The 13,306-nt window shown below is 33.7% G+C and overlaps 1 protein-coding gene across 3 annotated transcripts in view; it reads right to left on the bottom strand.

The window, feature by feature from the left end:
- Positions 1–13,306, bottom strand: part of LOC132703019 (cytochrome P450 306a1) — a 246,945-nt gene that overhangs the window by 58,310 nt on the left and 175,329 nt on the right. For all 3 annotated transcript variants that reach the window (XM_060672029.1, XM_060672027.1, XM_060672028.1), the window contains exon 2: positions 11,474–11,783. In XM_060672029.1, the coding sequence (XP_060528012.1) occupies positions 11,474–11,783 (310 nt within the window). The remainder of the gene's footprint in view (positions 1–11,473; positions 11,784–13,306) is intronic.

Genomic DNA, 13,306 nt, shown 5'->3' on the forward strand with positions numbered 1-13,306 from the left:
ATCATATTTTTCTATCCGTGAATCAATACGTGAGAATATATATATATATATATATATATGTTATATGTAATATGCTGTATTATAGTTAATTTTATTAGATATAGGAAAAAACTTGCCCGAAGACCCCTCCTCATATCGACCAATCTGCCTACTAGATGCAGAGGGTAAATTATACGAACATCTAATACTCGCTAGGCTAAAAACAGAATTAGAGCGTACTGGTGGTTTGGCGGAGAGGCAATATGGGTTTAGAGAAAAAAGATCTGAAAACAGGCATGGGACTATTCATCTCAAAATCAAAGAATATGTGCTGTAATTACTCTGGATGTCAGGAACGCATTTAACAGTGCCTCCTGTGCCCTAATTCTTGAGAAGCTTGGGAAGCGCGGAGTGGAGAAAGGTTTGTTGAGGCTGATCTCTTCCTATTTGTATGACCGTGGTGTGCTCGTCGACTATGAACGCGAGACCAAACTGGGATCGGTTCTTGGACCGCTTCTCTGGAATATCCTGTACGATGACCTACTAAGTATGGACATTCCCAAAGATGTAACGCTGATTGGATTTGCCGATGACTTGACAATAGTAGTTATTGATAAGCGGGAAGAGCTCGTCATGGGAAAAGCAAATATGGGTATGTTGATGGTGTCAAACTGGATGGAGAAGAATTCTCTTAGTCTGGCGCCGGAAAAAACTGAGGCTGTGCTACTTACTAAAAAGATAAAACTAAAACCAGTTAGTTTCAACATTCTCGGAACAAACATTGTCCCAAGTCGAGCACTGAAATATCTGGGAGTGTGGTTAGACTGCAAGTTGACTTTCGCTGAGCATGTCATCCGTACCCTGGAAAAAGTGGAGGGAACGATATCGGTTCTTTCTCGTCTCATGCCGAACATAGGAGGACCGAGAGAATCTAAAAGAAGAGCACTGTCAAGCGTAGTGCAGTCGCAGTTACTCTACGCGTCTCTGGTGTGGCACCAGGCTACAAAAAGCAAAACCCTAAATAGAAAACTAAACAAAATACAAAGGCTTGTGTCAATCAGGATAGTCAGCGCGTATAGGACTATTTCTGAGGAAGCGGTGGGAGTGATGGCTGATGTTCCACCCATCGACCTCTTAATCAGAGAGCGGACAAGCCAGGAAAAAGTTCTTGCACGACAAGCTTTGATACTAGCTTGGCAGGAGCGCTGGAGAGCCAGCAGGAATGGACGCTGGACGTATAAAATTATCAGTGACATTAATAAATGGATAAATATACCCTATGGCGAAACTGATTACTATCTAACCCAGGCACTTTCGGGACATGACTGTTTCAACTCGTTCCTTTATAAGAGGAATAGATCGAGTAAGGAACTCTGTATGTACTGTGGACAGCTGGATGATGTGGAACACACGTTATTTCTTTGGTCTAACTGGAATAGCGCACGAGAACGGTACCAGGAAAAGTCAGGTCTCCAATTTACCTGCGAAAATTTTGCCACAGACCTGATGAGTGGAGAAGTTACCTGGAAGAGATCCTACGCTGTCATTAGAAAAATAATTGCTACCAAGGAACAGGCCATAAAGGGGAGAGGCTGACAAAGATTAAAATTATGCCGGCTGCCACGCTGAAGTAATGCGAAAGCGGTTCCAGCGTGGAGCGGAAAACGGCAAAAAAAACGGGGGGTTTTTTAGTCGGTAAAAATCCGACACAGCCCACGACCATCTAACACCGGGAGTCTTTTGAAAGATTTTCCCCTCGAAGAAAAAAAAAAAAAAAATATATATATATATATATATATATATATATATATATATATATATATATATATATATATATATATATATATATAACAAATTTTAGTTAATTGGGGTATCGGTCCTGATGAGGGCTCAAATAAAAGGCTTTTGTGCTAGACCAAGCTTTCGAAAATGTTTATTTTCTTCTTCAGGGGCTACAATATGAAAGCGGCTCTTAGTTATTTAATACTAAAGTCTTCTAGTTAAAGTACTTACTGCTACAGTGCCATTATAGGCCAACACCAAACTCATCCGGATAACAGAAAGAATCAAATACGACCGTTAATTATTATAACCGAGGGCAGCCATCTAGACGAAATTGTTGTTACATTTATATATATATATATATATATATATATATATATATATATATATATATATATATATATATATATATATATATATATATATATATATATATATATATATATATATATATATATATATATAATCTTCATCATCTGCATCCAATAAATCACGACTCTCTACTTTTAGCAATAATTGAGATACCCCGTAATAATGTCCAAAATGGGATACACTGTACATTTGAACATAGAATATAGAATTCGGGATTTAGAATAACCGAAATCAGTTATATTAAAATTGCTTTTTGCTTTGGATGTATAAATGCAATACATTTTCGGCGGAAATATAAATATGTTGTGATTCTCTTCTAAATTACTATCCTAAATTGAATTCCATAGAAAAATTATGGGCCCTGGTTATAAATTGGGAGGTATAAATCACACAATTAAGTTATTAGATGTAAAACGTCTTGCAAAGCAAACATTTTTAGAAGTTACTGTTGAGGAATGGGCTAAAGTTTGCTAACTTGAAGAGACGCGAAAAAAAACTCATACAAAGGGATCATTTATTTTACGATACAATTCATCGTATGCAGTTCACAGTAAATATTGGCAACAGTATTCAAGGTACTGTTTTATCAGATTCATAATAAAAATATATATGAATTTTTTTGATCCGTAATGGTTTTCTAAAAGAAAATCTACTATTTGCATTATTTATTATTATATTACTTAAATACACACATAAACTTGATCTTTGCTTGATCATTTAACTTCTTTAAAAACAGACCTTTTTTAGTAACCTCATGTTTTGAGGTAATATGACTGTAAAATTAACGTCTTAATGTATTCTTTTACGCGTCACGCCTCTGGTAGAGAAAATTGCCACTGCTTGAGACAGAGAGAAGAAAGAGAGGTACTCATACCCATATTATTCATCTTTTTTACTGTAAACATAAAAGTCTGAAAGAATTATACCACAACAAATTTCCCGTTCCACGGTACTGACTCATTTATCCACGGCACTAACAGAAAATAAATTTGAGTTCTAAAATCATATAATCTCTTTGCACGATTTCATGAAGTCCATGTTTGTCAACAGTACTCATATGACGTACTTCAACATGTTTCACTGGACGTTTCATAAATTTCAAGGTAGATGCCAATCCCCAAATTCCTGAAGCAAGCTGAGCTGTTGGTCTCGAAAACAAAAGGCTGTGATTCTATAAACATGCAGCACAGTTAGAAGAGTTCTGACGCGTGAATAAAACACTGAATAACACTGGTGACTCACAATACTCTTGTTTTTCTATTTGAATAATCTTTGTTTTGGTAAATAATCTTTAAATTGAAGTAAGCCTTTTGAAGGCATTTAAATATGTGATATAACAATCGCAATTCACTGCCCAACAGAATACCTCAACTTTTTATAGTTTCATTATACTGAACTACTTCTCTGGATAAAATGATAAGAAAATTGTTTGTCGTCAGTATAATAATGACTTAGACACGAAAGACATGACGCGAAAAAAATTGAAATTGATAGAGAAAAGGATGGGGCTTAATATAGATCTCTGTGGAACGCCGTTATGAAGATATAAAAAAGAAGATAATTTGGAATTGTATGTTACTGCTTGAACCATAATTACTGCGGTTACAGAAAAATATATTTAGTGTACAACTGCCGTTAGTAAAGAATGATTGAGCGTATTGTGAATTGAGATTGTGAATAAACTAAGTGAGTCAGAACGGTAAGTCTACCTGAGCCTTAAATGTATCATCGGTAATTTTGAAAAGGGCATTTATGCAACTGTGTTCAACTGATTGATTTACCGGTATAATAGAGTTGTTGTACAAATACTTTTGAATCTGTGAATTAATTACTTTTTCAAGGATTTTAGAGAATGTTGGAAAAATACTGATAATGATATCATTAAAATTCGATGGGCTTGGTATTTTAGGCAGAGGAATAACTAAGGCTTTTTTCTATTCATCGGGAGATATAGATTTTTGTAAACAAAAATCTAATGCAGCTAAGAGTTCTTACAGCGATAGAAATAAAAAGGAGAAGAATTGGCTAAACGTTGGTGAAGCTAGATTTAATACTCGGGAAACGTTTTTTTTTTCATATTCCCGTATTTCTTCGTAAAATTTCATAAATCTTTTACTAGATTCGCGTATAAGATGAAAAGGATGTAGAGAAAATCTTCTGCTTTTTCATGGCTGAAAACTTTTGCCTCTACAATGCGTAAACGCATAATTTTGATTTTTCGGACTTTAGAATAACCGAAGGCAGTCACAATAAAACTAAAATTAACACAGAGACTTTGACGAAACATGCAAATTATAAGAACGTTTTTACAAAAAAAAACTAATTTCAATAATACAATTAATACAGCTAATATTTTTTCTTGCACCAAATACACATACATGCTTTTTTCGTTTATTGTTAAAAAAAATTAGATGTAATTACACATACCGTTTTTGAGTCCATATGTTTTAACTGTGATTTTTTTGTGTCTTATACTATTCGTTCTCACTGGTGATAAATTAATAAGCTAATAATGAAATTTTTGTATTAATTAGGTCAGTGATTCTTAAACTTATTTCTTTTACCGTCCCCTTTGCAAATCGATACCTTAAAAAACTTAAAAACCACAATTTCATTACTTGAATTAATTTAATTATAGTATGCTATATTAGTCTATAGAGCTATATTTGAAATTTTTACCAATTAAAACGCAACTTTATAATATTAATAATATATTTTAATCAAATTGAAAAAACAATATAGATAGAAAATCAGGTTTAGTTTTTAAACTAATCTGATATCTGATTCGATTTTACTCAACAACAGCACTCGCGTTGAACGATCGACCATAATCCAGGGTACAACTGGGGAATTCTATAAATCTTTCTTCCAAATGGGGTGATATTGCTGACATTTTACATACCCAGTCTGGTATTTCCAATTACACATTGCCCTAAAATCTTTCAATGAAATCACTGTGAAGATTTTCCAATTATAGAGCAGTAGTCGCCGTTGTTACAGGATACTGATACATTGGTAAAATTATGGAACTCACGTCTAACGACATTCTTCTTGTGTAAGAGCACCTTGGCTACGAAAGCAACGACTATTTTTTTTTTGTTTTTATTAAGTTTTTAAAGATTTTAAAAACGAGTCAGACAATTTCCTTGTGAAAGCCAACATTAGCAACACAAAGCTGATTAGATAATCTGTAATTTAAAGAGTTGCGTCAGATTTAACTGCCTGATGACACGTTGAAATGATTGAAACAGTTGTTCACTTAATTTTCTAACAATTAAAAGCTGTCGATGTTTTTTAAGTACGATATGATGCCTTTTTCATGCTCCGTCATAACTGGAGCACTATCTCTAACAGCTGATAAAATATCCTCCCAGGTAATACCTTTCTCATCACAAAACTTTTCCACTGTTTTTGTGTCTGTCTCCAAATTTCTAGCAAATAAAACTTCTTGACGTGTTTTTTCATCTTTAATAAACTGCACGTAATACAACAAGAATGGTTCATTAGTTGCTAAAGCGGTTTCACCCAACTGGATTTAAACAATTGACTAATCTTCCGATTATTGGACCATGACTCTTCAACGTTTTCAGCCATTTCATCAATTCGGCTTTGCACAGAACTATTGTTTAAAGGATTTTTTCCAATTATATCTGCCGGCGGTTTATGGACAGTAGTCACAATTTCTTTTATCGCCAGCAAATGGTGTGTGGGTTACCCGTTTGACCAATTAACTTTATTCAAATAAAGCACCAATTCAAAGATGGATTTGTCGAATTTTGTATGAATCCATATTTTTGTCCGTTCTTCTTTTTCACTTCCGACATACCTTTGGTTTCGCAAATATGTAAATAAAATGTTGAACTTAAATACTTATTACTTTCGAAAAATCGATGAAATCGAATTGTTCAAAAGTATACGCTCTTTTCAACGAAACTCATATCTCGCCAACGGTTGGTCCTAGGGAACTCCCATTGCTACAGAAATGATCAGCGTCGAAAAAATTTTTTTTTTATTTTGTCTGTCCGTTCTCTGTCGATGCTTCATAAAAACGCGAATAACTTCGGAACCATTGGAGTCAGGATGCTATTTTTTTTTTCCTTTTAAACTGGCCATACGACACATAAGCTCATAGGAAATGACCGCGATCAGAAATTGATATCTATCTTTTTTTCGCGACTTTGCTCTGTTTTTCGTACATCTCTGAGAAACAGGATGTGTCCGAAATCTGAAGCTATCTACTTCATATTTGGCAAGAAAATATCGTGTGGTCTATTGAACCTATTGAAATTGGGGGGGGCTGGGGGGTTGGCAAGCATTTCTAAAAAATTAGAAACAGGGTTTGCATGGATCTAAAAGAAAATCATTTCTCGAAAACGGTATACGACATCGAATAAAACTGTGTATCAAAAAATCCTCAAGACTAAATGCTATAAACTTTTGTTATTGACAATTTTTAAAAATGTACAAGATGCGACCAGTATTGACAAAAAACTGAAAATGGGGTTTCTCTTTTAATGAAAATTTACCATAACTAGAGAGCTGCTATTCAGAAGTCAATTTGTTTTGCACTAAAATATAGCTCGTGTACCAGTATTTAAGGTTTTTATCTATTGTACAGGGAATTCGCGATATACCGTGCAATATTATAAAACGTAAGAGGTGCACTAAATTTGCAGCTACCGACTGCAGATTTGGCAGAGAAGCAGAAGTCCAAACCCACATTTAAATGTTAAAGTTGGATGCGATCAAGTAGCTCAAAGTATTTTTTTTAATTTTTGAAATTTTTTTTTTGGGTTTTTTTTCCAGAAAAAAAATATTTTCTCCAAAACCATTATTCCGATCGGCAAAATTATTTAACCAGCAGACGCGGAAGTTCCAGTACTATAACTTTTATTTTTAGCATTTTTTTGATTATATACAGGGTTTTTCAGTTATGAACAAAAATGCAGAGTAAATTATCAGCCGTAACCCAAAATTCTTAAAAAATATCTATCTATCTATCTATCTTAAAAATGTCTATCACATTCTCTGTTCGAGATATTTGAAAACAATCCAAATGGAAATTTTCATCTCCAATTTAGACGCGATGACGTCATTTACTGTTACGACAACTGCATGGTTTAAGAAAACAACTATTTTTTCTAAAACTATTTACTCTATTGGAAAAATTCATATACCAGGAAACGTGGGAGATGCAGCGATATAACCTCCCCTCCAATTCGAACATTGTTTGAATTGTATACAGGGTATGTCGTTTATGGGCAAGAAATCTAAAATATCCTAAAAATTTCTGCTTTGTGGGTAATTTATTGGTGATAAATGAAAACTTTTAAAGATAGGATAATTTCATTTCAACAGTATGGTAAACTGTGTCGGGAGAGAGTTTCAGGTTTCGTCAGTTATATAGAGCAAGCGAGACATTTGAAAAACGACAACGCTATTATTTGAAAAAAATTTCATATTTAATAAAGTTTTGCTGTAAGTTTGAAGTTCGGCGAGGCTTGAAAGACACTTTATACAGGGTGTATGTACAATAAAATTACATACAACTTTTTGGTTTTCATATATTGTACAGCGTGTTCGGAATATTCTGTGCTATATTCTAGGTGTCTCAAGTCATCGACTTCAAATATTTTTTAAAAAAATTGAAAAATTTTCTTTGCTTATTTAGTCTTTAACTATGACTCTTATTTTATGCATTTTTTTGATTATGTACAGGGTTTTTCAATTGTGGATAAAAATCTAAAAGACCGTGAAAGTTGTACTTTTTTGGAATGAATTATTAAAAGCAAATCAAAATTCGTAAAACATATGGCCAATCGGTTCAAGCAGTGTTATAGGCCGAATCAAGAGTAACAATTTTTGTATTTACGGATTTTGTCTATCACATACGTTGTTCGAGATATCTGAAAAAATCCATATGAAAATCGCTGATTCTCGCCCCCAATCTAGAAGCGATGACGTCATTTACTATTACCACGTACAAGTATTTCCTTGAAAACACTTACGCCACTAAAAAAAAATCAAATACCAGGAAACGTGGGAGATCCTGAGCTATAACCTCTATTTCGAAGATTGTTTGAATCATATACAGGGTGTGCCGTTTATTGGCAAAAATATCAAGAACATCCTAAAAATTTCCGTTTTTTTGGTAAATTATTGGGGATAAATGAAAGACTGCTAAAAATCAGTTAATTTGATTTGAACGTTATCACAAACTGTGTCGAGAGAGAGTTTCAGGTTTCGTCAATTATACAGGGCGCGCGAGATATTTGTAAGAATATCGTTCGACATCGCTAATATTTGTACAAATTTGAATATTTAACAAAGATTGCTGAAACTTTGAAGTTCGGCGAGGCTTGAAAGACACTTTATACAGGGTGTATGCATAATAAAATTACAACGATTTTGAGAAAGAGATGCACGATAGAAAAATATTGTGTCCTTTTACCACAAGAAACCGCGAAGCTTTCTTTTTATAAAAAAAAAGCTGCTTCACGTTACACGCTACAAACTTGCCTCGCCCAGCGACGATTTTTCGAAAGCAATCTTGTTACTTTCGAAATTAGATGAAATCGAATTTTTCGAAAGTATCTACGCTTGTATAAAAATTTTATATCTCGGTAACGGTAGGTCCTATGGGATTGCCGTTGGTGCAGAAATGATCACCGTCGAAAAAAAAATTTTTTTTTTTTGTTTTTTTATGAATAACTTCCGAACCGTCGGAGCTAAAAAATTAAAATTGGCTGCCTTTTTAAACCTAAACGAAGCACATAAGCTTATATGAAATGGGCCTGATCTGACGCCGGTATCCATCTTTTTTTCGCGGTTTTCGATTGTTTTTTGGACATTGCTTTGAAACGCGACAAGGGTACGAAATTTGAAGCAATTGACTTCATATTTGGCACAAAAATGCAGCTTTACTCCGTGATGGAGCCTATGTGCAATCATTTTTCAAAAACCGTTTAAGAGACCAAAAAAATTCTTAAACCAGAAGACGCAGAAGATACGGCTCCATAAACTTTTATTTTTGATAATTTTTCAAAAATATACAGGGCGCGCCGCAAATTCAAAGAAACTGAAAAAGGGGTTATAACTGAAAGACCATGATTCAGATCTCACTTTTATATTGCGATATAGCCCGCATAGACAGCAAAAACTTTTGTATTTAAGGTTTTCACCTATTGTACAGGGTGTTTACGATATTCCGTGCTAAATGAGAAATGTATTAAATGTCCTAAATTTGTCAACTTCAAATTTAGCAGAGAAGTAAAAGTCCGTGTCCTCATTTGAACAGTTGAGATTGGGTGAAATCAAATTTTGCCAAGTACTTTTTTAAAAATTTTGAAATTTTTTGTTTTTGGTAATTTTAGTTTCCAGAAAAATTAGTTTTCCTTTTTTCGATTATATACAGGGTTTTCAAATTATAGGCAAAAATCTAAAAGACCTAGAAAATTGTTTTCCAGAGTAAATTATTAGCCGCAAAATAAAAATCGTAAAAAATATAACTAATTGGTTCAAACGGTGTCATGGGCATCAAAAACTGCAATTTTTGTATTTGCGGTTTTTGTCTATCACATAAGCTGCTCGGGATATTTGAAGAAATTCATATTGAAATCGTTTTTTCCGGGGCTGTTAAGACGCGATGACGTCATTGATTATTATAGCGCACTGCATGGTTTCAGAAAAAACTTATTTTCTCGAAAACCATTTACTATTTTCCAAATATTCTTGAACCAGGAAATGTGTAAGATGGAGGGCTATAACTTCTACTTCGAACATTGTTTGAATCATATGCGGTGTGTCCCAAAAAATCTAAAAGATCCTAAAAATTTCCGTTTCCGCTAAAGATGGGATAATTTTGTTTGAACAGTATCGTAAGCTGTGTCGAGAGAGAGTTTCCGGTTTCGTCAATTATATAGGGCGCCAGATATTTGAAAAAATATCATTCGACAACGCTATTATTTGTGCAAATTTTAATATTTACCAATGCTTGATGTAACTGTGCATGTGCAATTAAATTATATCCATTTTGCGAAAATTCCATAGTGGTAACCAGGAGAACGATAGAATAACAATGCGTCCCTTTACCACACGAAACCGTGAAGCTCTTTCCTTTTATATTAAAAAGCTGCTTCGTGCTAGGCGCTACGAACTTGCCCCGCCCAGCGACGATATTTCGAAGACAATCTTGTTTAAAGATCGCGCGTGAAATCAATAATGAAAAAGAAAAATTACGAGTTTTCATATGGGACAAACACGCACAAACTGGTTTATCTCTTTGGACGCTCAATCGTACTGAGCAAGTTAGGACAAGTATATATAAGTATAAATAAGAAAATTTGAGATTTGTTTCTGGTTGTTGACGGTTTTAGTGAAATCTATTCAGGCTTTTATTTTTACCGCCAAACGCCAAAACGCTCCCGCAAAAACGGATTTCGTAGTACTGGGCTAAGCGCTGAGTGCATGGTCGAAGAAATAATTTTACAGAACCCGTAAACGCGAAAGCAGTACGACCGAATTGCGACTCTCGTTAAAATGTGTGTCTCGAGCGGGTCAAAAGCAATCTACCGAAGAAATTTTCGCACATTTGCATAAGACGACAACCTTCTCGACCTTTCACCCTTTTTCCCGCTATCTCTCTCTCTCACGCGCGCTCTCTTAACTCGAGCGCGAACGTCGACCTCTTAAACGATCTACAATCGCATCTCGGTGAAAGCGACATACGTCTAATAAAAATTGTCAAAATTTATCAGGAACAGGATATTAACTTTCGGCGAGTCAAACAATGCGTGAAAATAAATATTCGAACTCCAAGCTCCAAGCGAGGCATTCAAGATGTGGTGTCCGTGAAGAATGCTGAGAATATCGTGGGTGGTTCTTGGAAGAACACATTTTTTTAAAAATATGCATTTAATTAAAATATATATTACACTGCCAAAAAGTAAAAACGAAATTTTTATTTCGAAAATTCTCATAATAAAATCTGTAAAATATAAAAAAAATTATTTGCTCATAAAATATTTGAAATTATATTGTGAAAGAAAAAAGAAGTGTTTTGTAATTTTTAAATAAAAAATTTCTAACAATTTACCTAAGAAAATACAGAGTTGATCATGTTTTTTACTAGTATTTTTTTTTAAATCCTCCCTTATATATTATGACCCAAAATTACCCATAATATATTAGGGAATTATACAAATTAGTTTTATCAGTGTAGTTAGGCCATATTCGACCTTGATTATTTGAATCTTGATCTCAAATAAATCAAAAAATATGATTTTCTTTTCCGATGGTAGAAAGTGTTCATTTCATAAGTTATACTTCAATTTTAACTCACCGTAACCTTTCATTATACCGTGTGTTAAATATAAAGGCGCTCTGCCGGTGGTGGCATCTTTGGAGAATGTGGTCCTGATGGTCTTGGGATTGGTTAGTACCACAGTATAGACACTACCCAGATTGAGACCATAAATCGAGCCGTACTTTTTTGACAAATCTGTGAGGGTTAAGTAGGGAGATTTAGGGTTCAACCATGGCAGATATCCGACTATGGGCAAACCGTACGGACCCGGAGGCAGGTAACGGCGTTTCCAAAAATGAAATGCCACTAGCACCAATGCAACTGTCAGAAGTAAATAGCCCAACATCTGAAAATTAAATAAAAATATGGTTGAAAAAATATGTGTGCAGTTGTGCAACAAGTTTTGAAAAAACCTCTAATTTCAAGCAGGTGGTATATGAATAGATTTTTTCTGCGACTGCAGAAAATACTAATAATAATATAATAATAATAACAATAATAATATTGTTAATCTTTCACAAAATCGTGTTTTTTCCAACAAAGTAAAGGAAAGACAGTAAATTTCTATATTATATACATGCGAATATCGTGTTTGTTATGCGTTTAAAAATTTTGGCCAAAAAGAAGGCAATATTTATGTCAACGTTTTGAGTGTCATTTCCCTATTAAAAACAAATCCCCGCTTAGTACTGTTCTTAAAATAAATAATTTATAAAGAAACCCGCAAAGAAGGATTCTGTTAGAGAAAACAATAGTGTTTTTCTATCCTTATTTGATAACATGGTCATTAATTCCTCCTTAGATGAAACTTTTTTTAAAGGCGTCTTCCGCTCTAGTTGAAACTACTTTACAGCTCTATAAATATAGATAAGAGCTTCTTAAAATATTTGATATTTTAAATGATCTTCACACACTTAACCAATTCTTGGCAAAAGATTTAGCGAAATCTGGAAATATTTTGAGAAAATGCTGCTGTACCTATGTGGCATCCAAACTTACTCAAGAAATTCAAGAGATAAACAAGTTGCATTTTTCAGTGGCGCACATTTTTTTGGCAAAAATATTCGACAAGGCGCCTTCCGAGATGCCACTTCATAATTTTAACCATAAATGAACCCCTTGTCATAACACTTATTAAACACTTTTTATTTAAGCATCTTGAAGACTATGTATTTCCGGACCCATGTTCATATGACAAAAATTTCTTATTTTTTTTATTTAGAATCCTCTTAAACGTTATTTCCAGAAACGCTCTTAATAAAGAGTTCTTGAATTTATTTATTTTGGTTAAAAAAAGTATTGTTTGAGTTATCTTAAGCTATCCCAACTAAGCCCAAGCTGTGGAGTTATAGTACAGATCTAATCCAAATTCAAGAGGCCCTCTTAGACAGCTCTTATCATCAACTCAATAAAGCTTCATCTCTTCCGGGATGCATCAAAAAGGCGGTCACTCCTTAAGACTATAAAACTCCTCGACTCTGCGGTCTTCCTCTTCATATATATATATATATATATATATATATATATATATATATATATATATATATATATATATATATATATATATATATATATATATATATATATATATATATATATATATATATATATATATATATATATATATATATATATATATATATATATATATATATATATATATATGATGACACTATATTCCGGGAGTGTTCGAAGTGTTTTCGGAGCGCGAGCATTGAAGATGCCAAGTGAGATTTTGGCGAAACGTCTGCAGGATTCCAGTCGGAGTTCAACGAGCGAACGGATGATATCCCGGAATATAGTGTCATCACATTTTTTCATCCGTGAATCAATACGTGAGAATATATATATATATATATATATATATAT

The sequence above is a fragment of the Cylas formicarius genome, unplaced genomic scaffold (assembly GCF_029955315.1).
Source record: "Cylas formicarius isolate icCylForm1 unplaced genomic scaffold, icCylForm1.1 PGA_scaffold_6__28_contigs__length_40554024, whole genome shotgun sequence".
Taxonomy (NCBI): domain Eukaryota; kingdom Metazoa; phylum Arthropoda; class Insecta; order Coleoptera; family Brentidae; genus Cylas; species Cylas formicarius.